Consider the following 23,645-nt stretch of genomic DNA (forward strand, 5'->3'; position numbering starts at 1 on the left):
GAAGGTCCTGGGTTTGAGCCCAGTGGCTGATGAGGGCCTTTCTGTGTGGAGTTTGCATGTTGTCTGCGTGGGTTTCCTCCGGGTGCTCCGGTTTCCCCTACAGTCCAAAGACATGCAGGTTAGGCTAATCGGTGGCTCTAAATTGACCGTAGGTGTGAATGTGAGTGTGAATGGTTGTTTGTCTCTGCGATGACCTGGCGACTTGTCCCCGCCTTTCGCACATAGTCAGCTGCGACCCTGTAGAACAGGATAAGCGGCTACAGATAATGGATGGATGGATATTATATTAGATCAATTTATTAAGGGGGTTGCACTGTCACCTCACAGCAAGAAGGTTCTGGGTTCGAGCCTAGCAACCGACGATGGCCTTTCTGTATGGAGTTTCCCCTACAGTCCAAAGACACGCAGGTTAGGCTAATCGGTGGCTCTAAATTGACCGTAGGTGTGAATGTTTGTGCGAATGGTTGCTTGTCTGCGATGACCTGGTGACTTGTCCCTGCCTATAGATAATGGATGGATGGATGGATGGATAATCCAAACTTGAGTGACAGAAAAACAAGCAGGTCTACCTACAGATAATATGTCTGTAGAAAGAAAAGGTCTCTTTCACCAATGCACACACTGTATTTTGTTGCATTATTAAACTAAATATCGTTGGATCCATAAAAATCAGTGTTGTCTGCTTTATATTTTAGAGCTAAATGTGTTCCTGAGAGCTTCTCAGTTATCTCCAGCACACAGCTTTTGAAAACAGCGCGGCTTCAGTTCAGGGCTCGGTCCAAACACACCACAGGATACTACAGTACCGGAAGTACCCCAGGTGCCACAGCTGGTATTTTGGCACACTATTGAGGACGGGAATTTGCGGTTTCGGACAGAACCCAGATCAGTCCAGCTCAGGAGTGAGGAACCGGTTCTGGGTGTGAACTTTACTGCTACAAGAACTTCCCTTTCCAACCTTCCAGACGCGCGTCTAAAAAACATTTCGGCTTCCGTAGCTGAAGTAGCTCGTAGTGTAGTATTTCTTTTCCCTCCCTGTTGTAAATTAATAAACATTTTATTCATTTTCCTTTCGCGTTTTTTTTCTCCACACGAAAATAAGTTTTGACTCCGAGCGGCGTTTAAAACAAAACAGACAAGCGTCACGGAGTTTTAATGAACTGTCAAGACGAATAGAAAGCCTGTTAGCTTCCCTGTTAGCTCTTAGCCAGGCTACTACAGCACTTCTATTACTACTGTCTTTACTTCATGCTAACTCAGTAGGTCTGTTAATGTTCATGCTAATGCTAATGCTAACAAATGTTGACGTTGTACTTAATTTAAAGTGCTGCGTGGATGAGAAGAAGTCGTAAAGAAGGCATGTCCGTGTGGCTGTTTTAAAACATTTGGGTTTTTTTCCCCCTCGCTATATTTGTAAACACAGCGCTAGCTGAGAGCTCTGAAGTAGGAAATACGGTAATAGTGTCCACGTACTGGTCCTGGTGTGTTTATACTCCTCACGAAGACATGATTTAATGCACATGGTAGGACTTGCTTCCATTACAAACGCGATCAGTGTTAGTTTGTTTGTGGAAAGTCAGAGTGGACAGACATGTCATTGTCAGAAGGGTTTGTGATGATCAGGATGGTGAAGATGAAGCTGATGTTTGATGATCTTACACACTCTGTGCGCTTGTAAATAAGTGTGGTTCATATAGATGGTTGTACACCGGAAGAGAACTGTGTCCAAATCTGTGCGTTTGCGAGAAGATCCTGAATTTCAGCAGCAACATGTCTGGAGAGAGCAGCAGCAGCAGCAGCAGTGGTGGAGAAGACTCGGATAGAGAGAGCCGAAGGAAAACCTGCACCGTGAAACACGAGATCACGAACGGTGGGTGATCGCGTACACCTACACCTGTTATCATGTTAATCTGTGACACTCATCCATCCATCCATCCATCCATCTATTATCTGCAGCCGCTTATCCTGCTCTACAGGGTCGCAGGCGAGCTGGAGCCTATCCCAGCTGACTACGTGCGAAAGCTGGGGTACACCCTGGACAAGTCGCCAGATTATCGCAGAGACAAACAACCATTCACATTCACACCTACGGTCAATTTAGAGCCACTGTTTAGCCTAACCTGCCTGTCTTTGGACTGTCGGAGAACCCGACGCAGACACGGGGAGAACGTGCAAACTCCGCACAGAAAGGCCCTCGTTGGCTGCTGGGTTTGAACCCAGAACCTTCTTGCTGTGAGGTGACAGTGCAACCTCCTTAATAAATTGATCTAATATCCATCCATCCATCCATCCATCCATCCATTATCTGCAGCCGCTTATCCTGTTCTACAGGGTCGCAGGCGAGCTGGAGCCTATCCCAGCTGACTACGTGCGAAAGCTGGGGTACACCCTGGACAAGTCGCCAGATTATCGCAGAGACAACCAACCATTCACACTCACATTCACACCTACGATCAATTTAGAGCCACTGTTTAGCCATGTCTTTGGACTGTCGGGGAGAACATGCTGACGCCATACAGAAAGGCCCTCATCAGCCACTGGGCTTGAACCCAGGACCTTCTTGCTGTGAGAAGACAGTGCTAACCACTACACCACCGTGCCGCCTCATACTGACACTCTCAGAAGGAAAAGACTGCACATTTGCTTGTCTTGTCGCTGGGGTTCTGGTATCAGGTATATAAAATGTGGAGGCTTTACTCAACAAAAATTCATTCATTCATTACTGAAATCAAGACGCAATGTAGACTGGTGACAGGCATCATGCCCGCCTTTGGAGACGACGTGACATCTCCTGACGCACCAAGGTACGGGTCTAAAACGCTGTGGTTTTGTCCACCCGTGTTCTCTGCTTCGAGATCTGTGCCCTCAGGACCATTGAGGTTGGTTGTACGACCGTGTCTCCAACGAGGAGCTCCGCCAGAGCCAACCAAATATCCTCTACAGTGCCGTGTTCGTTGGCCTGGACACGTCCTGTACTGCACAGACGAGCACCCCACAAGAGCCATTTACGAGTTTGATCCGCCAGCAGTGGGATGGAGATGCTTTCGCGGCCGACCATGCACCTGTTCGATCGATATTGTTCGTCAAGACCTCCAGCAGATTAATTTGAGGCTGGAGGACATCCACTAAGACCGTGAGAGATGGCGGAGTTCAGTGGCACTGGTGGGATCAACACCATGCTGGCATGAGGTTGAGGAGGAGGAGGATTCATTCAGTACCTTCAGTATCTGCTTGATCCTGGTCAAGCTTGTGGTGGGATCACAGAGCACCATACACACTCCTTCACACACTCATTCACACCGAGGGTTAATTCAGAGTTGTGGTGCATGACTCTGGAATTTTAGACAACACCAGAAAACCTAAGAATCAAACCATGAGATAACAATTCTACCCACTGCTCCACCGCTCTGCCCAGGATCAGACGACACAAATTCACCAAGACTTCTTTTCACGATTTTCCAGCATCGGGCCGAATATGACCATCAGGAACGGCGAACGCTGACAAAAAGACAGGAAGCTGAACTAGACGAAGCAGAGTTCAAGATATTGATGTTTTCACTGGGATTGCCAAAGTTGGACAGGATTAGAAATGATTATATTTGAGGGACAGGACATGTAGGGACATGCGTATAGGACGTCTTGGAGACAAAGTGAGAGGTGAGATTGAGATGGTTTGGATGCATACAGAGGAGAGATCCAGGGGATATTGGGAAAAGAATGCTGGAGATGGAGTTGGCAGGTAGAAGGAGAAGAAGAAGACTAAAGATGAGATTTATGGAGGATATGAGGACGGTTGTGTGATAGAAGAAGATACGGAGGACAGGAGGAGATGGAGGGACATTAAATGTTATGGTGACCCCTCACGGGAACAGTCAAAAGAAGAAGAAGAAGAACGACGGACAGGCCTTGTCGCGTGACCTAATCGAAGAACAGTGATGTGGTGTCGAGGGGACCCTACAACACTCTGACGAAAAGATGTAGCACCTCAGGATTATTTGTACTGTATTTTCTCACCTTGACAACTACTACGACGTGTTCCTTGATAGCCATGATTGACAATTTCTTGACCCTCCTCCCTGATGACACGCAAGGACGTGAACAACGATTGGTTGGGGTTAAACTTGTAGTGTTGCCAGTCTCTGGATCAACACGTGGCAAAAATTTGTGCAGTCAGATCCCGGAATAAGTGTGCACTATTTGTACATTTCAAAGTAAAACAGATAAAGAAAAATGAAACGCGTAAGATATACCCTTGAGGTACGCCGTCAGCAACAAGGCAAGTGTAGCACGCAAATGTGTCATAACACTGTAACACACGCTTTGCATCCATGCACAAACTGTCGACGGAAAAGGTTGTTTTTTTTTTTTTTTTAATTGAGGCTGACGAGTGAAAAACCTACTTGCGTAGTTCATTTCTGTTCAGGAGTAAGTGTCTAAAGACGTGCATGGTAAAACAGGTTACTTTGCGTAACGCTGTAAACAGCACAGTCGACAGTATAATATCTGAAACTAAAGTGAAAACTCAACTCAATACTGGTGATGTTTATGAACCACTGGACCTGCAACACTGGTTAGATTTTATTTTACACCCTGGGTTATGTGCGAGATGATGTTTGACTTGATACAGATTTTGCACAGGACAAAACTCCTAGCAGGCTGCCTTCATGTCTGTGATGTTTTGCATAACTTGGCAACAGAGTTGGCTCGGTAGCTGAAGGATGTCGCTATCAGATTGGTTACTAACAAACAAGTTGGTTCCTCTTATCACCTATGGTATAACGGTCATAAACACTCCCTCCCTCGCTAGCCTCTCTTTTTTCCCTTCTGTGATTAATAAAAGCAAAAAAACCAAAACGCAGTTTGCCTTGTTACTGAGAAACCAGAAAGAATAAAACTGAAAAACTTACTGACCCTGGAGTCTCCTTCCATAAATGTTACGGAAACGTGTACTTCTAGAAAGCTTCGCCATATCAGCGATCGGAAATTATTATTTTTTTGACTAATAACACATCTTTTTGCGTCCCAGTTTGACTTTGTATCTGGAGTGTGAAGGACTTTCGGCTTTAGTTGTGTCGATTGTCCACCATTCAAGTAGTTGTGAGCCGACTCTGTTGCCAAGTATTAATATAAACCTGTGATTTGCTTCACAGCCAGAGCTGCTGTAGAATTTGTAGAATTTTGTAGAATTTGGTCAAACGCGGATCCACTTCCATCCCCATTTTGTCATTTGATGAAGTTTTCATTATATTTTTGTGTATTTTTTCCCGTTTTTTAGTAATAAGCAGTATAAATTGACGGTATATATCTTAGGATTTAAAAATGAACCCCAATCCCAGTGTCTTTTGATTTAGAAATTGACTCCAGTTTTGCCAGGGTGGGCTGTTCTGTTTTCTCAAAATGGCAGAATGTGATGTAATAAGTATAATTTGGGTTTCTTTTGTTGAATATGTGTTCTTTATTTGTTTTATGCTTTAATGTTAATTTGGGGAAAGTTCCTATTTGATTTCAAACCTCAATTAGTGTAGAATAGACAAACCAATCTGGCAACCCTGCTCTGTTGCTGACATTGATGATATCAGTGTCAAGATGACAGACTGTGTGAGTGAGTGAGTGAGAGCCTGTGTGGGACTGAGAAAGTGATAATCCCTCTCACATTGTTCTCCACAGCGAATCTCACAGGACACACTGAGAAAGTTGGCATGGAGAACTTTGAACTTCTCAAAGTGCTCGGCACTGGAGGTGAGACACTCAGCCAGATCGTTGTCCAACATTCCGCCTGCTGTCTTTCTGTTTTGGCTTGCAAGGTCATTGTCACGCTTCGTGCTGAGAAATGAAACTCCGTCTGAACTGGCGGCCGTTTGGAGCTATGAAATGTCCCGTGCCTAAATGAGATGTTAATAACCGATAGGGAAATAGTTTAAATAACAATTTACATCACTATCTACAGCACCAGTCAAACGTTTGGACACACCGTCTAATTAATTCAGTGTTTTGAGTCTATTTTTATTAATTCATCGTTATCATCGTCATCATAGTTTCCCGCCCGGTGCATTTCCAGCCTTGGGGCGCTTCTGAATGGATGGATGTGGAAATCCGACATCCATCAGCCGCAGGAGGGATGTCTTTTCCATCATGGCTTTTCTTGCCTGTTGGGCATCAACTCCCAGTAGCTTTTCAACATTCGTCCATACTCTCCTAGACGTTCTTACGTCAAAGAGTGCCTGTTTTTGCAGGGCATCATTGTCAAGTCGGCAAATATAGCCAATATACTTCAAATTAAAAGTCACATCATGTTTTAACGTAATGATGGATGTCATTTCTTTTTACTTAGTTGAGCGGTTCTTGACATAGTTCAAGTTCAAAGTGTTTATCGTCATGTATGCACAGTAAGGACACGTCCTCTTGCACAATGAAATTCTTAGTTTGCTGTCCACCATGAATGCCAGTTACAAATAAATAGGCGGAAGAAATAATACAAAGGAAAGGCAATATCGTGCAAAATAAAAGCAAAAAAACCCGGTATAGTACAATATAAAGGTAAGTGTAGTGCAAAATAGGCAGTATAATACAAAATAAGGCAATGATCGGATGGTAATGATGATATGGATTACTAGAGTTGTGGTGTCTAATAGGGCTATTTACTGTATTTTTTAAATTTTATTATTTACTCTTATATAATGCATTAAGAAGGCAAGAAACTCATCCACTAATTAACTTTTGACGAGGCAGAGCTGTTAAATGAAAAGCATTCCAGGTGACTACCTCATGAAGCTGGTTAAGATAACGCCATTAGTGTGTAAAGCGTCATCAAGGTAAACGCTGGCTACTTCGAAGAATCTAAAATACAAAACGTTTTGTTTTTTTAAACACACTTTTTCTTTTCCATACATGTTCCGTATGTTATTTCATAGTTTTGATGCCTTCAGGATTGTTCTGCTTCTACTGACATCTTCTCCCACTTCTTTGTGGCGTCGATGGATTTGACGAGTCTCTTCCATACTGCACGGCTGCTCGCTTCTTGTCCAGACAGGCCTTTCTCTCTTAGGTGGGGTTTACATTAGACCGTATCAGCGGATCATCAGATTAACGTTTTTAAAAACGATTAGCGTGCACACAGCAACGCCAATACACGATTCGCGTGCACACAGCAACGCCAATACACGGATACGCTAATCACATTCGGCACGTAAGTTGAGAAATGTGTCAGTGCGGCTCATCGCTTCCTCCTCAGCGGCTGCGCTCCAAATCACTCCGCCCTGAACAGCGAGTGCCCTCTGGAGGGTGCGCACTCCGGCCCTGCGCAGCTCACAGAGCGCGCGAGTGTAGTGCACGAGCAGTGATTCGGGACTGTGCGCAAGTCACTTACCACTTGCAAGTGGAAGGATGGCAAGCCTAAAGACAATCATAACTACACAATGGGCAGTATTTGCATCAGTATTTGCAGTATTTTCATACTTTTATACTCTTTAATGAAAGGTGATACAAGGTGGAAGTCCGCGCCGTTTTTCAGCAGTCGCGTCACATGACCAACGCCAGCGAATCAGGAAGGTGGATGTCACAGTGACGTTGTCCAATGACGACGCCAGCTAGAGCTCAGCACAGCGTATCCGCGTATCCTCAATGTTTACACAGCACCGGACCAGACACGATCTGGATTGAATACGTGGACCCTGGCGGATTCCCGTTTCCCGGCGTTTCCAGGCGTTTTAATGTAAACGGACAGTGCATCCGCGAAGAAAACGAGACAGATACGGTCTAATGTAAACTTGGCCTTGGGTCCATTCTAATTCTTTCTAACAATCTTCGTTTCGGTCTTCCTCTTTTTTTTTTTTTCCCTTCCACCTTCATGTCCGTCACTCTTCTACCAACATACTCCCCCGCTCTTCTCATCACATGACCATACCCCTGCAACCTCCTTTCCTGCACTTCCTCTGACATCGTCCCCACTTTCGTTGTCCCTCTAATTCTTTCGTTTCTAATCCCGTCCCGTCCCGCCTCGTCACTCCGCACATCGACCTCAGCATCCGCATTTCCGTGGTATCCAGCTTCTTCTCATGAACCTTCTTCCCAGGCCATGTTCCTGCTGAATACAGCATCGCTGGTCCAACCACTGACTTGTACTTTCACTCAACTCTCACACTTATTCTCCGGTCACACAACACTCCTGATACTCTTCCAGTTTCTCCATCCGCACTGTATTCGATGCATTACTTCCTCATCCAGTTCACCATCTCTTAACACTATTGAACCCAGATACTTTAATTTTTTCCACTTTCTTCAGTCTTTCTCCTTGCAGCTTGATTTCGAGAGCTTGATCGTTGTTGAAACGAAGGTATTCAGTTTTCCTTCGGCTTATCTTTAATCCGGCTTTTCTTCTACTTCGCCACAATGTCGTCTACGAACAGCATGCACCATGGAGGCTGATCTTTTACTTCACTGATCATCACATCCATAACGAGATCAAAAAGATATGGACTTAAAGAAGAACCTTCATGCAATTCAACTTTGACCGGGATCCGATTTGTCGAACCGGTCTTCAGTGTTGTTCCACACTGTAGAAAACAGTCAAAATACAGAAAAGCCTATGAACGAGTAGGGACGTCCAAACTGTTGACTGGTACTGTATATTTTTTGGGTTGCGAAAGTACGATGTGTGATCAAAAAGCTCTGGGATAGGTTCTCTTGCGAACGAACGGAGCACAGGAAGGTCATGCGCATGTAGCAGAAGCAAGCAGTAACTCTCATGACTCCGTATACTGTGTGACATCACGTTGTCACCATAGCGACGTGTTACTTGCGTTTTGTGTCCAACTCGGGGGAATCAGTAACAGAGACCCCGGAACTGCTTCAGCGAGTCTACGGCACTGAACCAGTGCACTGAGGTGTTTTGAGTGGCATTCATGTGTCAAGAGGGGAACAACATTGTCCTCCAGTGAGCTCCTGCCGCTCTTAAAGCGTGAATGCCACTCATCACCTCACCGGGCTCAGCGCTTCATTGCTGTAGGCTTGGTGAAGCATTTCAAGGGTCTCTGTTACTGATCACAAACGAACACGTGCATGTTGTCACAAAACTCGTGTAACGCTGCTGCACGCACACGACCTTGATTAAATTTTTTTAATCGCACTTCATATAGAGCTTTTAATCATATCGAACTGATAATATAATTATCACCTCCACTATGGGTTTGTCTGTATATATATTGTAAGTTTATTGAAAACAACAAAAAAATCAGTTTACAGTATTTTTATTATTATCTTATATTGTTTACTGATCAGTAGCCTGATTATTTTTTTTCAGTAAAAAGTTTTATGTATTTAAGTGAATTTTTGTTTTGCAGTTCAGTGTCTGTGCCTCTCTCTCTCTCGTTCAGTGTCTCTGCCTCGCTCTCTCTCACTCACTCACTCACTCACTGTCTGTCTGTCTGTCTGTCTCTCTCTCTCTCTCTCGTTCAGTGTCTCTGCCTCTCTCTCGTTCAGTGTCTCTGCCTCTCTCTCTCGTTCAGTGTCTCTGCCTCTCTCTCTCGTTCAGTGTCTCTGCCTCTCTCTCGTTCAGTGTCTCTGCCTCTCTGTCGTTCAGTGTCTCTGCCTCTCTCTCGTTCAGTGTCTCTGCCTCTCTCTCTCGTTCAGTGTCTCTGCCTCTCTCTCTCGTTCAGTGTCTCTGCCTCTCTCTCGTTCAGTGTCTCTGCCTCTCTGTCGTTCAGTGTCTCTGCCTCTCTGTCGTTCAGTGTCTCTGCCTCTCTCTCTCGTTCAGTGTCTCTGCCTCTCTCTCTCGTTCAGTGTCTCTGCCTCTCTCTCGTTCAGTGTCTCTGCCTCTCTCTCGTTCAGTGTCTCTGCCTCTCTCTCGTTCAGTGTCTCTGCCTCTCTCTCTCGTTCAGTGTCTCTGCCTCTCTCTCTCGTTCAGTGTCTCTGCCTCTCTCTCTCGTTCAGTGTCTCTGCCTCTCTCTCTCGTTCAGTGTCTCTGCCTCTCTCTCTCGTTCAGTGTCTCTGCCTCTCTCTCTCGTTCAGTGTCTCTGCCTGTCTCTCTCGTTCAGTGTCTCTGCCTGTCTCTCTCGTTCAGTGTCTCTGCCTCTCTCTTTCTCGTTCAGTGTCTCTGCCTCTCTCTCTCTCGTTCAGTGTCTCTGCCTCTCTCTCGTTCAGTGTCTCTGCCTCTCTCTCTCGTTCAGTGTCTCTGCCTCTCTCTTTCTCGTTCAGTGTCTCTGCCTCTCTCTTTCTCGTTCAGTGTCTCTGCCTCTCTCTTTCTCGTTCAGTGTCTCTGCCTCTCTCTCTCTCGTTCAGTGTCTCTGCCTCTCTCTCTCTCGTTCAGTGTCTCTGCCTCTCTCTCTCTCGTTCAGTGTCTCTGCCTCTCTCTCGTTCAGTGTCTCTGCCTCTCTCTCGTTCAGTGTCTCTGCCTCTCTCTCGTTCAGTGTCTCTGCCTCTCTCTCTCGTTCAGTGTCTCTGCCTCTCTCTTTCTCGTTCAGTGTCTCTGCCTCTCTCTCGTTCAGTGTCTCTGCCTCTCACTCACTCACTCACTCACTCACTCACTCACTCACTCACTCACTCACTCACTCACTCACTCACTCTGTCTCTCTCTCTCTCTCTCTCGTTCAGTGTCTCTGCCTCTCTCTTGTTCAGTGTCTCTGCCTCTCTCTCTTTCAGTGTCTCTGCCTCTCTTTCACTCGTTTAGTGACTCACTCACTCACTCTGTCTGTCTGTCTGTCTGTCTCTCTCTCTCTCTCTCTCTCTCTCTCTCTCTCTCTCTCTCTCTCTCTCATATAATTCAGTACAACCTGATTGCAAAATGTCAGTATGTCCTCAGCTCTTATCTCATATCCAGTTATTCACAAATAAACTGAAACATCCACATCTCTCTCTCCCTCTCTCTCATTCTCCTTTTACCAGCCTACGGAAAAGTGTTCCTGGTCCGGAAGATCAGTGGCCATGATGAAGGCAAACTGTACGCCATGAAGGTTTGTTTAATATTTCCCATTCTGACATTATATTGCACGTATTACTACGATTACCGCCAACACACCAACGATCCTGTATGAAAATTACTTCAGCTCCTTTCTTCACTTCGCTTCTTGTCATTGAGCCATCTTGTGAGGAAGGATGTTGAATTATGTAACAGCAGGACACTGTTGCTGACTGTGATTACTGAACACATGGAAATGACGGTCAGTGCATCATGTTGTGCTGAGAAATTGGAATTGAGAAACACATCGGACCTGAGGCTCCGCTGAATTTCTGAAAGAGCTGCTGTCTTAATATTAAACAACCAAGAGCTCTTAAATTATCAGACATAGCGGAACAGGACTGAGGAGAAACGGAAATTTACGTTTATCAGAATCTAGGTCTCTGTTGCCAGATTGAGCCATATCCCTCCTTGCGCACTCGAGATTTGTATATAAATGTATATAAATGTAAAAGATTTTGATGTGCAGGTTCTGAAGAAAGCAGCAATCGTTCAGAAGGCGAAGACGGCAGAACACACACGGACAGAGAGGCAGGTTCTTGAACACATTCGCCAGTCACCTTTCTTGGTCACGCTGCACTACGCCTTTCAGACCCAGACCAAACTCCACCTTATCTTGGGTGAGAACTTTAATTTGTGGGTGAGAAGTCAATCAAAGATTTTTCAGTATGTTTTTGGTATTCAATAAAATGAAGTAATTTAACCGCTTAGATTTGTCTCACAGCGCTTTTTGAATTCTCAAATCTGATTGGTCAGAAGGTGTTAAGTAATCTTCTATAACAGCAGCTGTGTGCGAAGTGTATTATTCCATTTATTGAACAGAAATCAGGGATGTGTTTATACCCAAGACAGAATATCCCCTTTTACTCAGCCCAGCTGTGCTCATGCGCGTCTGATTTGTTGGTGTTTGTGCAGATTACGTGAGCGGAGGAGAGATGTTCACTCACCTGTACCAGCGTGATCACTTCTCTGAGGATGAGGTGCGGATCTACGTCGGAGAGATTGTGCTTGCGCTGGAGCACTTGCACAAGGTGAGAAATCCAGGTTCTGGTGACAATATTTGTTTTACTTAGCAGTTAGAAAGGAGCAGGATATAACAAAACCCTGTTCCACTCCCTCTTAATGGGTTTATAAGAACAAAAGGTAATCGGAAAAACTGCAAATAAGTCATAAATATACAGTAAATACAGCACACCGAATTTGTCTCCCAGTTTCTGGTTTGAGGTTGTGCTGAAAATTTCTGAGCTCGTCGAACTTCTTGATGGTTCGATCAATTTTGTGCAGTGCACCAGCAAAACAGGCCCAGAGCATGATGCTACCATCACCATGCTTAAAATCTATCTATCTATCTATCTATCTATCTATCTATCTATCTATCTATCTATCTATCTATCTATCTATCTATCTATCTATCTATCGATCTATCTATCGATCTATCTGTGTCTGAAATCACTCACTTGTTCACTACTCCCTACTCACTGTACAGGGAATTACTGTATAGAGGACTATATAGTGAACTCATTGGTAAAATGACAAAATGCTTTCGGACACTACTCCGTCGCGCTGGTACTGTATTTACGTCATTACTGTTGCACAATTAAAACGTGCCAGATCAGTCGGCTGGTGGGTTTTCAAAATAATAAACACATGCATGTATTTTTGTGATAAATCCATATTATCCTGAGTGTATTTCCCACATTAATCAATACAAAGTACCTGCATCTTTCAGTTCGTTTAAATCAAGGCCGAATACTTTCTTCTTTGCCGCTGCTTTTGATCAGTTCCTCGCTCTGCACTGCAACTTTTATTCTTGTATTTTATCTTATTCTATTTTAGTTTATTTTCTATTCTCTTACTCTTTTTAATTGTATTTTTTTAATTGAATGTCTGTTTATAATGTGTTTCTTCCTCCTGTCCATTCACCTCAAGACACTTTTTAAATTTCATCGCGACCGCAATGCATGATGCTATATATTGCTTGGTTAGTGACCGTCGGTTGTACACTACTTTTCACGATGCTTTGAGTGCACTGTATAGATCCATCCATTTTGGCATATCACTACAGCGACGTGGTCGCTCTGACGGCTTCAGCCATCAGAGTGTCTAGGGAACGTTACAGTAGTGGTTTCCCGTTGCCTTCTACTGGATTATTATAGAGCTTTTCTCGTCTCAATAACTCTCACTCACATTCACACCTATGGACAATTTAGAGCCACCAGTTAGCCTAACCTGCATGTCTTTGGGAGAAACCGGAGCACCCGGAGGAAACCCACACAGACACGGGGAGAACATGCAAACTCCACACAGAAAGACCCCCGTCGGCTCGAACCCAGAACCTTCTTGCTGTGAAACGACAGTGCTAACCACTTACACGACCGTGCTGTGCACTATATAGGCTGTAATAATTCTCACTGTACATTCGGACAGCACTACAAAATGGCAAACTCAGTATATAGTCCACTATATAGTGAGTGATTTCGGACACAGGGTCTGTCTGTCTGTCTGTCTAAATCGCTGTCTGTCTGTCTATCTAAATCACTGTCTGTCTGTCTGTCTGTCTGTCTGTCTGTCTGTCTGTCTGTCTGTCTGTCTATCTATCTATCTATCTATCTATCTATCTATCTAAATCGCTGTCTGTCTCTTTCAATCTCTATCTATCTATCTATCTATCTATCTATCTATCTATCTATCTATCTATCTATCTATCTATCTATCTATCTATCTATCTATCTGTCTATCTATCTATTTAAATCGCTGTCTGTCTGTCTGTCTGTCTGTCTATCTTTCAATCTCTATCTATCTATCTATCTATCTATCTATCTATCTATCTATCTATCTATCTATCTATCTATCTATCTAAATCACTGTCTGTCTGTCTATCTATCTATCTATCTATCTATCTATCTATCTATCTATCTATCTATCTATCTATCTATCTATCTATCTATCTATCTATTTAAATCGCTGTCTGTCTGTCTGTCTATCTTTCAATCTCTATCTATCTATCTATCTATCTATCTATCTATCTATCTATCTATCTATCTATCTATCTATCTATCTATCTATCTAAATCGCTGTCTGTCTATCTATCTATCTATCTATCTATCTATCTATCTATCTATCTATCTATCTATCTATCTATCTATCTATCTAAATCACTGTCTGTCTGTCTATCTTTCAATCTCTGTCTATCTATCTATCTATTTAAATCGCTGTCTATCTATCTATCTATCTATCTATCTATCTATCTATCTATCTATCTATCTATCTATCTATCTATCTATCTAAATCGCTGTCTATCTATCTATCTATCTATCTATCTATCTATCTATCTATCTATCTATCTATCTATCTATCTATCTATCTATCTAAATCACTGTCTGTCTGTCTGTCTGTCTGTCTGTCTGTCTATCTATCTATCTATCTATCTATCTATCTATCTATCTATTTAAATCGCTGTCTATCTATCTATCTATCTATCTATCTATCTATCTATCTATCTATCTATCTAAATCGCTGTCTATCTATCTATCTATCTATCTATCTATCTATCTATCTATCTATCTATCTATCTATCTATCTATTTAAATCGCTGTCTGTCTGTCTGTCTGTCTGTCTATCTATCTATCTATCTATCTATCTATCTATTTAAATCGCTGTCTGTCTGTCTGTCTGTCTGTCTGTCTGTCTATCTTTCAATCTCTATCTATCTATCTATCTATCTATCTATCTATCTATCTATCTATCTATCTATCTATCTATCTAAATCACTGTCTATCTATCTATCTATCTATCTATCTATCTATCTATCTATCTATCTATCTATCTATCTATCTATCTATCTATTTAAATCACTGTCTGTCTGTCTGTCTGTCTGTCTGTCTGTCTGTCTGTCTATCTATCTATCTATCTATCTAAATCGCTGTCTGTCTATCTATCTATCTATCTATCTATCTATCTATCTATCTATCTATCTATCTATCTATCTATCTATCTATTTAAATCGCTGTCTGTCTGTCTGTCTGTCTGTCTATCTTTCAATCTCTATCTATCTATCTATCTATCTATCTATCTATCTATCTATCTATCTATCTAAATCGCTGTCTATCTTTCAATCTCTATATCTATCTATCTATCTATCTATCTATCTATCTATCTATCTATCTATCTATCTATCTATCTATCTAAATCACTGTCTGTCTGTCTATCTTTCAATCTCTGTCTATCTATCTATCTATCTATTTAAATCGCTGTCTGTCTGTCTGTCTGTCTGTCTGTCTATCTATCTATCTATCTAAATCACTGTCTATCTATCTATCTATCTATCTATCTATCTATCTATCTATCTATCTATCTATCTATCTATTTAAATCGCTATCTATCTATCTATCTATCTATCTATCTATCTATCTATCTATCTATCTATCTAAATCGCTATCTATCTATCTATCTATCTATCTATCTATCTATCTATCTATCTATCTATCTATCTATCTATCTAAATCACTGTCTGTCTGTCTATCTTTCAATCTCTATCTATCTATCTATCTATCTATCTATCTATCTATCTATCTATCTATCTATCTATCTATCTATTTAAATCGCTGTCTGTCTGTCTGTCTGTCTGTCTGTCTGTCTGTCTGTCTGTCTATCTTTCAATCTCTATAAATCTCTCCTATCTATCTATCTATCTATCTGTCTGTCTGTCTGTCTGTCTGTCTGTCTGTCTGTCTGTCTATTTAAATCGCTGTCTGTCTGTCTGTCTGTCTATCTTTCAATCTCTATAAATCTCTCCTATCTATCTGTCTGTCTGTCTATCTTTCAATCTCTATAAATCTCTCCTATCTATCTATCTATCTATCTATCTATCTATCTATCTATCTATCTATCTATCTATCTATCTATCTATCTATCTATCTATCTATCTATTTAAATCGCTGTCTGTCTGTCTGTCTGTCTATCTTTCAATCTCTATAAATCTCTCCTATCTATCTATCTATCTATCTATCTATCTATCTATCTATCTATCTATCTATCTATCTATCTATCTATCTATCTATCTATCTATCTATCTACAGTAAATCGCTGTCTGTCTGTCTAAATCTCTCTCTGCCTATTGATTTATCTTCTGTATATATACTGGTGTGATGTTTGCAGCTTGGCATTGTGTATCGAGACATTAAACTGGAGAACATTCTGCTGGACAGTGATGGTCATGTGGTGCTCACTGATTTTGGCCTGAGTAAGGAGTTTTTGGAGGAGGAGGTGAGTAACACAGCTTCTGCTTATGTGCAGGACAACTTGTGTGTGTGGTTGGATGAGGATACAGTAGTGGTGGGTGGTGTATTAAAAAAAATAATGAGACAAGGGTAGATTTTTTTTTTTGCAACTGTTAGGAATTTTCTGTTTCTGTTGCAATGTAACAGCTAATGTTTTTGCCTTAAATGGGAATTTTAGCTAGATGTTAGCTCCGCCCCCAGCTGGAACAGAGTTGCTCATTTCTGCCCGTTTTCCTTAAAAAGCAGTTTATGAGGCATAAGTAGTTTTAATAGATTGGTGGTTTTGATTGGGGAAGCCAGAAGCTTCTCAGTTTTTTTTTCTTTTTTCTTTTTTGCACTGTGCCTAACTGGCACAACAGCAGAGGGCTCTGAAAAGGAAAAAAAATGCTCTGTTAAATCATTGCTTATAGCAAAACTGCTGTATGTACAGCTGTGTGGATGTGAGCTGGATGTGTTCTGCTTTCAGTTTTAAGGGTTGCATGAAAGGAAGGGGTTTGTGACACAGTTGGTGTTTGGTCCTCCATAATTAGACAACTATGGTCAGGGCATTTTGACACCTGTGTCAGTGCAGAGCTGCTCAGCAGGAATTCAGTAGCACAATCAACACAAAACTGTGCGTTTGTGAATTTTTGCATGCACACAAACACACACTTCCCTGTTCAGTCATCATGCAAAAATTCTCTTGTACGAGCACGTACACACTGTTTACGGATAATAACTCGACACATGCTCTCCTTTATCTCACAGAAAGAGAGGACCTACTCATTCTGTGGTACCATTGAGTACATGGCCCCAGAAATCATCAGAGGAAAGGCCGGCCACGGCAAGGTGCGAGCAAGTGCTCCTGATAATGTCTGCTTATTTGTTTTGTCTTTTCTTTTTTCTTGCTTGCTTTCCTTTTCCTTCGTTCATTTGTTCATTCCCTTTTTATTACTCCTTCCTTCCATCATCCCCCCTTCCTTCCTTCCTTCCTTCCTTCCTTCCTTCCTTCCTTTAACTCCCTATCCATCCATCCATCCATCCATCCATCCATCCATCCATCCATCCATCCATCCATCCATCCATCCTTCTTTTTTCCTTCCTCCCTTTAACTCCCTTCCTTCCTTCCTTCCTTCCTTCCTTCCTTCCTTCCTTCCTTTAACTCCCTTTCTTCTATCCATCTGTCCTTCTTTTACACACTTCCTTCCTTCCTTCCTTCCTTCCTTCCTTCCTTCCTTCCTTCCTTCCTTCCTTCCTTCCTCTCTTTAACTTCCTTCCTTCTTTTACACACTTCCTTCCTTCCTTCCTTCCTTCCTTCCTTCCTTCCTTCCTTCCTCTCTTTAACTTCCTTCCTTCCTTCCATCCTTCTTTTACACACTTCCTTCCTTCCTTCCTTCCTTCCTTCCTTCCTTCCTTCCTTCCTCTCTTTAACTCCCTTTCTTCTATCCATCTGTCCTTCTTTTACACACTTCCTTCCTTTAACTTCCTTCCTTCCTCTCTTTAACTCCCTTCCTTCCTTCCTTCCTTCCTTCCTTCCTTCCTTCCTTCCTTCCTTTACACACTTCCTTCCTTCCTCTCTTTAACTCCCTTTCTTTCATCCATCCTTCTTTTTCTTTTCCTTCCTTCCTTCCTTCCTTCCTTCCTTCCTTCCTTCCTTCCTTTAACTCCATCCATCCATCCATCCATCCATCCATCCATCTTTCTTTTCCTTCCTCTCTTTAACTCCCTTTATTCCATCCATCCATTCTTCTTTTACACCCTTCCTTCCTTCCTTCCTTCCTTCCTTCCTTCCTTCCTTCCTTCCTTCCTTCCTTCCTTCCTCTTTCCCTAGTTTCTTTTCTTGCTTGCTTTATGCCCTGTTTCCTTCTCTCTCTCTCTCTCTCTCTCTCTCTCTCTCTCTCTCTCTCTCTCTCTCTCTCTCTCTCTCAATCCTTCCTTCTATCCATAATTAGTCCTTTTGTTTCTGTAGTCAGTAGATTGGTGGAGTTTGGGGATTCTTATGTTTGAGTTGTTGACCGGTGCATCTCCGTTCACCTTGGAGGGTGAGAGGAACTCCCAGAGTGAGGTGTCCAAGTGAGTGTCTGTCTGTCTGTCTGTCTGTCTCTCTCTCTCTCTCTCTCTCTCTCTCTCTCTCTCTCTCTCTCTCTCTCTCTCTCTCACAGTTTTGCTCCACTATTTTCTGACCATCCACTTCATTCCTGCACTCTCATTCCACTCACACACCCCAGTGCTATTACATACACACACTCTCTCTCTCTCTCTCTCTCACACACACACACACACACACACACACACACACACACACACACACACACACACAGATTTGTTCTGCCTTATTTTCCCTGTTCACTTAGAGCATTATCCCTCATCTTCTGTATCCCACTCCATAATGCTGTAAAGCCTCAAATGAATTACTTTAGGAAGCACTTGAATTAGCTTGTGGGGGAGGATTGATTCAGTTAGAGTTGATGTCTCTCTCTTGTGTCTGCATCTCTTGTTCTGTTTCTTCATCTTTTCCATTTGTCTGGCTCGCTCTGATTTAATCTGTCTAATTTTTATCTCTGGATCTCTGCTCTGTCTTCAAAGGCGCATCCTACGCTGTGAGCCTCCTTTCCCTTCTATAATCGGGCCAGTGGCTCAGGACCTCATCAGGAAGCTCCTGGTAAAAGACCCACATAAGAGATTGGGTTCAGGGCCCAGAGGAGCCGAAGACATTAAAAGTCATCCTTTCTTCAAGGTACTGTACATGCTTCACTCTCTCACTTCTTCTCTTGTTTTTCTGTTAGAGGAGGTGTTGAAAGGATAGGTTTGGTTTGGGGTTGGTGCAGAATGTCAAAGTCTGGTGGAACCCTGGAGGAAAAAAATCGAGTGAAATCTTGCAGTCTCATATGATTCGTTCTCTGTAGGGATTGAATTGGACGGATTTGGCAGCGAAGAAGGTTGCAAGCCCGTTCAAGCCAGAGCTACGTAATGAGCTGGACGTGGGGAATTTTGCCGAGGAGTTCACAGGCATGGAACCGGTCTACTCCCCTGCTAGCACACCTCCCAGCACTGACCGTCTCTTCCAGGTACACATGCTGCTGTCATGCCTTTTTTTTTGCTCATGAATGGAATAATGGTTATCAATCTTTTATTAGGTGGTTATTTATAAACCATTAAAAATGTTTATATATACAGTGGTGCTTGAAAGTTTGTGAACCCTTTAGAATTTTCTATATTTCTGCATAAATATGACCTAAAACATCATCAGATTTTCACACAAGTCCTAAAAGTAGATAAAGAGAACCCAGTTAAACAAATGAGACAAAAAATATTATACTTGGTCATTTATTTATTGAGGAAAATGATCCAATATTACATATCTGTGAGTGGCAAAAGTATGTGAACCTCTAGGATTAGCAGTTAATTTGAAGGTGAAATTAGAGTCAGGTGTTTTCAATCAATGGGATGACAATCAGGTGTGAGTGGGCACCCTGTTTTATTTAAAGAACAGGGATCTATCAAAGTCTGAGCTTCACAACACATGTTTGTGGAAGTGTATCATGGCACGAACAAAGGAGATTTCTGAGGAGCTCAGAAAAAGCGTTGTTGATGCTCATCAGGCTGGAAAAGGTTACAAAACCATCTCTAAAGAGTTTGGACTCCACCAATCCACAGTCAGACAGATTGTGTACAAATGAAGGAAATTCAAGACCATTGTTACCCTCCCCAGGAGTGGTCGACCAACAAAGATCACTCCAAGAGCAAGGCGTGTAATAGTCGGTGAGGTCACAAAGGACCCCAGGGTAACTTCTAAGCAACTGAAGGCCTCTCTCACATTGGCTAATGTTAATGTTCATGAGGCCACCATCAGGAGAACACTGAACAACAATGGTGTGCATGGCAGGGTTGCAAGGAGAAAGCCACTGCTCTCCAAAGAGAACATTGCTGCTCGTCTGCAGTTTGCTAAAGATCATGTGGACAAGCCAGAAGGCTATTGGAAAAATGTTTTGTGGACGGATGAGACCAAAATAAAACTTTTTGGTTTAAATGAGAAACATTATGTTTGGAGAAAGGAAAACACTGCATTCCAGCATAAGAACCTCATCCCATTTGTGAAACATGGTGGTGGTAGTATCATGGTTTGGGCCTGTTTTGCTGCATCTGGGCCAGGACGGCTTGCCATCATTAATGGAACAATGAATTCTGAATTATACCAGCGAATTCTAAAGGAAAATGTCAGGACATCTGTCCATGAACTGAATCTCAAGAGAAGGTGGGTCATGCAGCAAGACAACAACCCTAAGCACACAAGTCGTTCTACCAAAGAATGGTTAAAGAAGAATAAAGTTAATGTTTTGGAATGGCCAAGTCAAAGTCCTGACCTTAATCCAATCAAAATGTTGTGGAAGGACCTGAAGCGAGCAGTTCATGTGAGGAAACCCACCAACATCCCAGAGTTGAAGCTGTTCTGTACGGATGAATGGGCTAAAATTCCTCCAAGCCGGTGTGCAGGACTGATCAACAGTTACCGGAAACGTTTAGTTGCAGTTATTGCTGCACAAGGGGGTCACACCAGACACTGAAAGCAAAGGTTCACATACTTTTTCCACTCACAGATATGTAATATTGGATCATTTTCCTCAATAAATAAATGACAAAGTATAATGTTTTTGTCTCATTTGTTGAACTGGGTTCTCTTTATCTACTTTTAGGACTTGTGTGAAAATCTGATGATGTTTTAGGTCATATTTATGCAGAAATATAGAAAATTCTAAAGGGTTCACAAACTTTCAAGCACCACTGTATATATATGCTATATTCTTTCAAATTTATTAATCTTTTTAAAATTAAATCAATTTAAAAGTATGTTTGAAATGCTAACTCTAGGCACAATTAGACAAGAATAAATAAATGTACCACTAGATAGAGAAAACACAAACTGAGAGAGGATATTTTAATGTATAGTTACAGTCGATATAAAAAGTCTACACACCCCGTTAAAATGATCGGTTTTTCTGATGTAAAAAAAAATGAGATCACGATAAATAATTTCAAAACTTTTCCCACCTGTAATGTGACCTATAACCTGTACAATTCAATTGAAAAACAAACAAATCTGTTAAGGGGAGAAACATAAATAAAGTACAGTAAGCTGGTTGCGTAAGTGTGCACACCCTTAAACTAATACTTTGTTGAAGCACCTTTTGATTTAATTACAGCATTCAGTCTGTTTGGGTCGGAGTCTATCAGCCTGCCACATCTAGACTTGGCAATATTTACCCACTCTTCCTTGCAAAAGCGCTCCAAATCTGTCAGATTGCGAGGGCATCTGTTGTGCACAGCCCTCTTCAGGTCACCCCACAGATTTTCAATTGGATTTAGGTCTGGGCTCTGGCTGGACCATTCCAAAACTTTTTAATTTTCTTCTGGTGAAGCCATTCTTTTCTTGAATTTGATGTATGCTTGGGGTCATGGTCAAGCTGAAAGATGAAATTCCTCTTCATCTTCAGCTTTCTAGCAGACACCTGAAGGTTTTTGGCCAAAATTGACTGGTATTTAGAACGGTTCATAATTCCCTCCCCTGTTCCAGCTGCAGAAAAACAACCCCAAAACATGATGCTGCCACCACCATGCTTCACCGTGGGTATGGTGTTCTTTTGGTGATGCGCAGTGTTGTTTTTGCGCCAAACATACCTTTTGGAATTGTGGCCAAGTTGTTCAACGTTGGTTTCATCAGACCATAACACATTTTCCCACATGCTTTTGGGAGAGTTTTTGTTTTTTGTTTTTTGCAAAATTGAGCCGGGCCTGGATGCTTTTCTTTGACCCTACCTCATAGTCCAGACATATGGAGAATATGGGAGATTGTTGTCACGTGCAGTACACAACCAGTACTTGCCAGAAATTCCTGCAGCTCCTTCAGTGTTGCTGTAGGCCTCTTGGCAGCCTCCCTGACCAGTTTTCGTCTTGTCTTTTCATCAATTTTGGAGGGACGTCCAGTTCTTGGTAATGTCACCGTTGTCCCATATTTTCTCCACTTCTTCTTGATGACGGTCTTCACTGCGCTCCATGGTATATCTAATGCCGCGGAAATGTTTTTGCACCCTTCTCCTGACTGATACCTTTCAACAATGAGATCCCTTTGACGCTTTGTAAGCTCTCTGTGAACCCTGGCTTTTGCTGGAGGATGCAACTGAGTAAATGTCTGAACTTTATTTGGGGTTAATCAGAGTCATTTTAACTGATGGCAGGTGTGAACCCAAACAGACTGAATGCTGTAATTAAATCAAAAGGTGCTTCAACAAAGTATTAGTTTAAAGGAACAGTCCACCGTACTTCCATAATGAAATATGCTCTTATCTGAATTGAGACGAGCTGCTCCGTACCTGTCTGAGCTTTGCGCGACCTCCCAGTCAGTCAGATGCAGTCAGACGCGCTGTCACTCCTGTTAGCAATGTAGCTAGGCTCAGCATGGCCAATGGTATTTTTGGGGGCTGTAGTTAGATGCGACCAAACTCTTCCGCGTTTTTCCTGTTTACATAGGTTTATATGACCAGTGATATGAAACAAGTTCAGTTACACAAATTGAAACGTAGCGATTTTCTATGCTATGGAAAGTCCGCACTATAATGACAGGCGTACTAACACCTTCTGCGCGCTTCGGCAGCGCATTGATATCTGAGCTCAGTACAGTTGAATTGTACAGGTTATAGGTCACATTAAAAGTGGGAAAAGTTTTTAAATTATTTATCGTGCTCTCGTTTTTTACATCAGGAAAACCTTTTTATACACTCTTTATATCCACTGTATCGAAAAGCCAGTTTTAGCTCATCACTGTTGCTGTCAATTATGTCTAATTAAAAAAGGAAGATTAGGATGAATTGTGCAGCGCAGCTTTAGCTGAATTCTTGGGTTTTGTTTTGACTCATCTAGGTTTTAAAAGAAAGCTGCTTTTTTTCCCCCCCTCTCATGCTTATGAATAAGCCTAAATCTGACCATAGCGAACAGAATTAGAAATTACAAATGTATTTCTTTTAGTTTTTTTTAAATGAAGGCTGAGATCAGTGTCACCAGAACGCTTTTATACATCAGAATAATTACTATTTAATATATTGCTTGGTCTTTACAAAATAAAATCAAACAGTATCCTGTACATACTCCCCAGTGAACCCTTCTCAAACCAAGCTACTGCTCCCAGATATACAGTACACACTCCCTCAGATATCTTTTCCTCCATCCCTCTCCTTTCCTGATTGCAGGGCTACTCGTTCGTAGCTCCATCCATCTTGTTCAACAAGAACGCGGTGATGGGAGATTTCCTGGATGCTCCAGTGAGCGTGGACCGTCCTGGCTCTGCTACGGTTCAGCGCAGTGCCATGTTAAAGGTACTAACATCCAAACTCTTAATGGCAGTAGAGAAGTAGGAATTTGAAACATGTTACACGTATTATTCC

General features: G+C 42.2%; 1 protein-coding gene across 1 annotated transcript in view; it reads left to right on the top strand.

Annotated features, from left to right (window-relative positions):
- The first annotated feature begins 786 nt into the window (after positions 1-786).
- Positions 787-23,645, top strand: part of rps6ka4 (ribosomal protein S6 kinase, polypeptide 4) — a 50,883-nt gene continuing 28,024 nt past the window's right edge. The window contains exons 1-11 of the mRNA XM_060913014.1: positions 787-1,870; positions 5,668-5,739; positions 10,879-10,946; positions 11,421-11,571; positions 11,867-11,982; positions 16,109-16,216; positions 16,978-17,058; positions 18,179-18,282; positions 18,796-18,946; positions 19,116-19,277; positions 23,451-23,576. Coding sequence (XP_060768997.1) covers positions 1,771-1,870; positions 5,668-5,739; positions 10,879-10,946; positions 11,421-11,571; positions 11,867-11,982; positions 16,109-16,216; positions 16,978-17,058; positions 18,179-18,282; positions 18,796-18,946; positions 19,116-19,277; positions 23,451-23,576 — 1,239 coding nt within the window. The 5' untranslated portion in view covers positions 787-1,770. The remainder of the gene's footprint in view (positions 1,871-5,667; positions 5,740-10,878; positions 10,947-11,420; positions 11,572-11,866; positions 11,983-16,108; positions 16,217-16,977; positions 17,059-18,178; positions 18,283-18,795; positions 18,947-19,115; positions 19,278-23,450; positions 23,577-23,645) is intronic.

Source organism: Neoarius graeffei, chromosome 28 (assembly GCF_027579695.1).
Source record: "Neoarius graeffei isolate fNeoGra1 chromosome 28, fNeoGra1.pri, whole genome shotgun sequence".
NCBI lineage: Eukaryota > Metazoa > Chordata > Actinopteri > Siluriformes > Ariidae > Neoarius > Neoarius graeffei.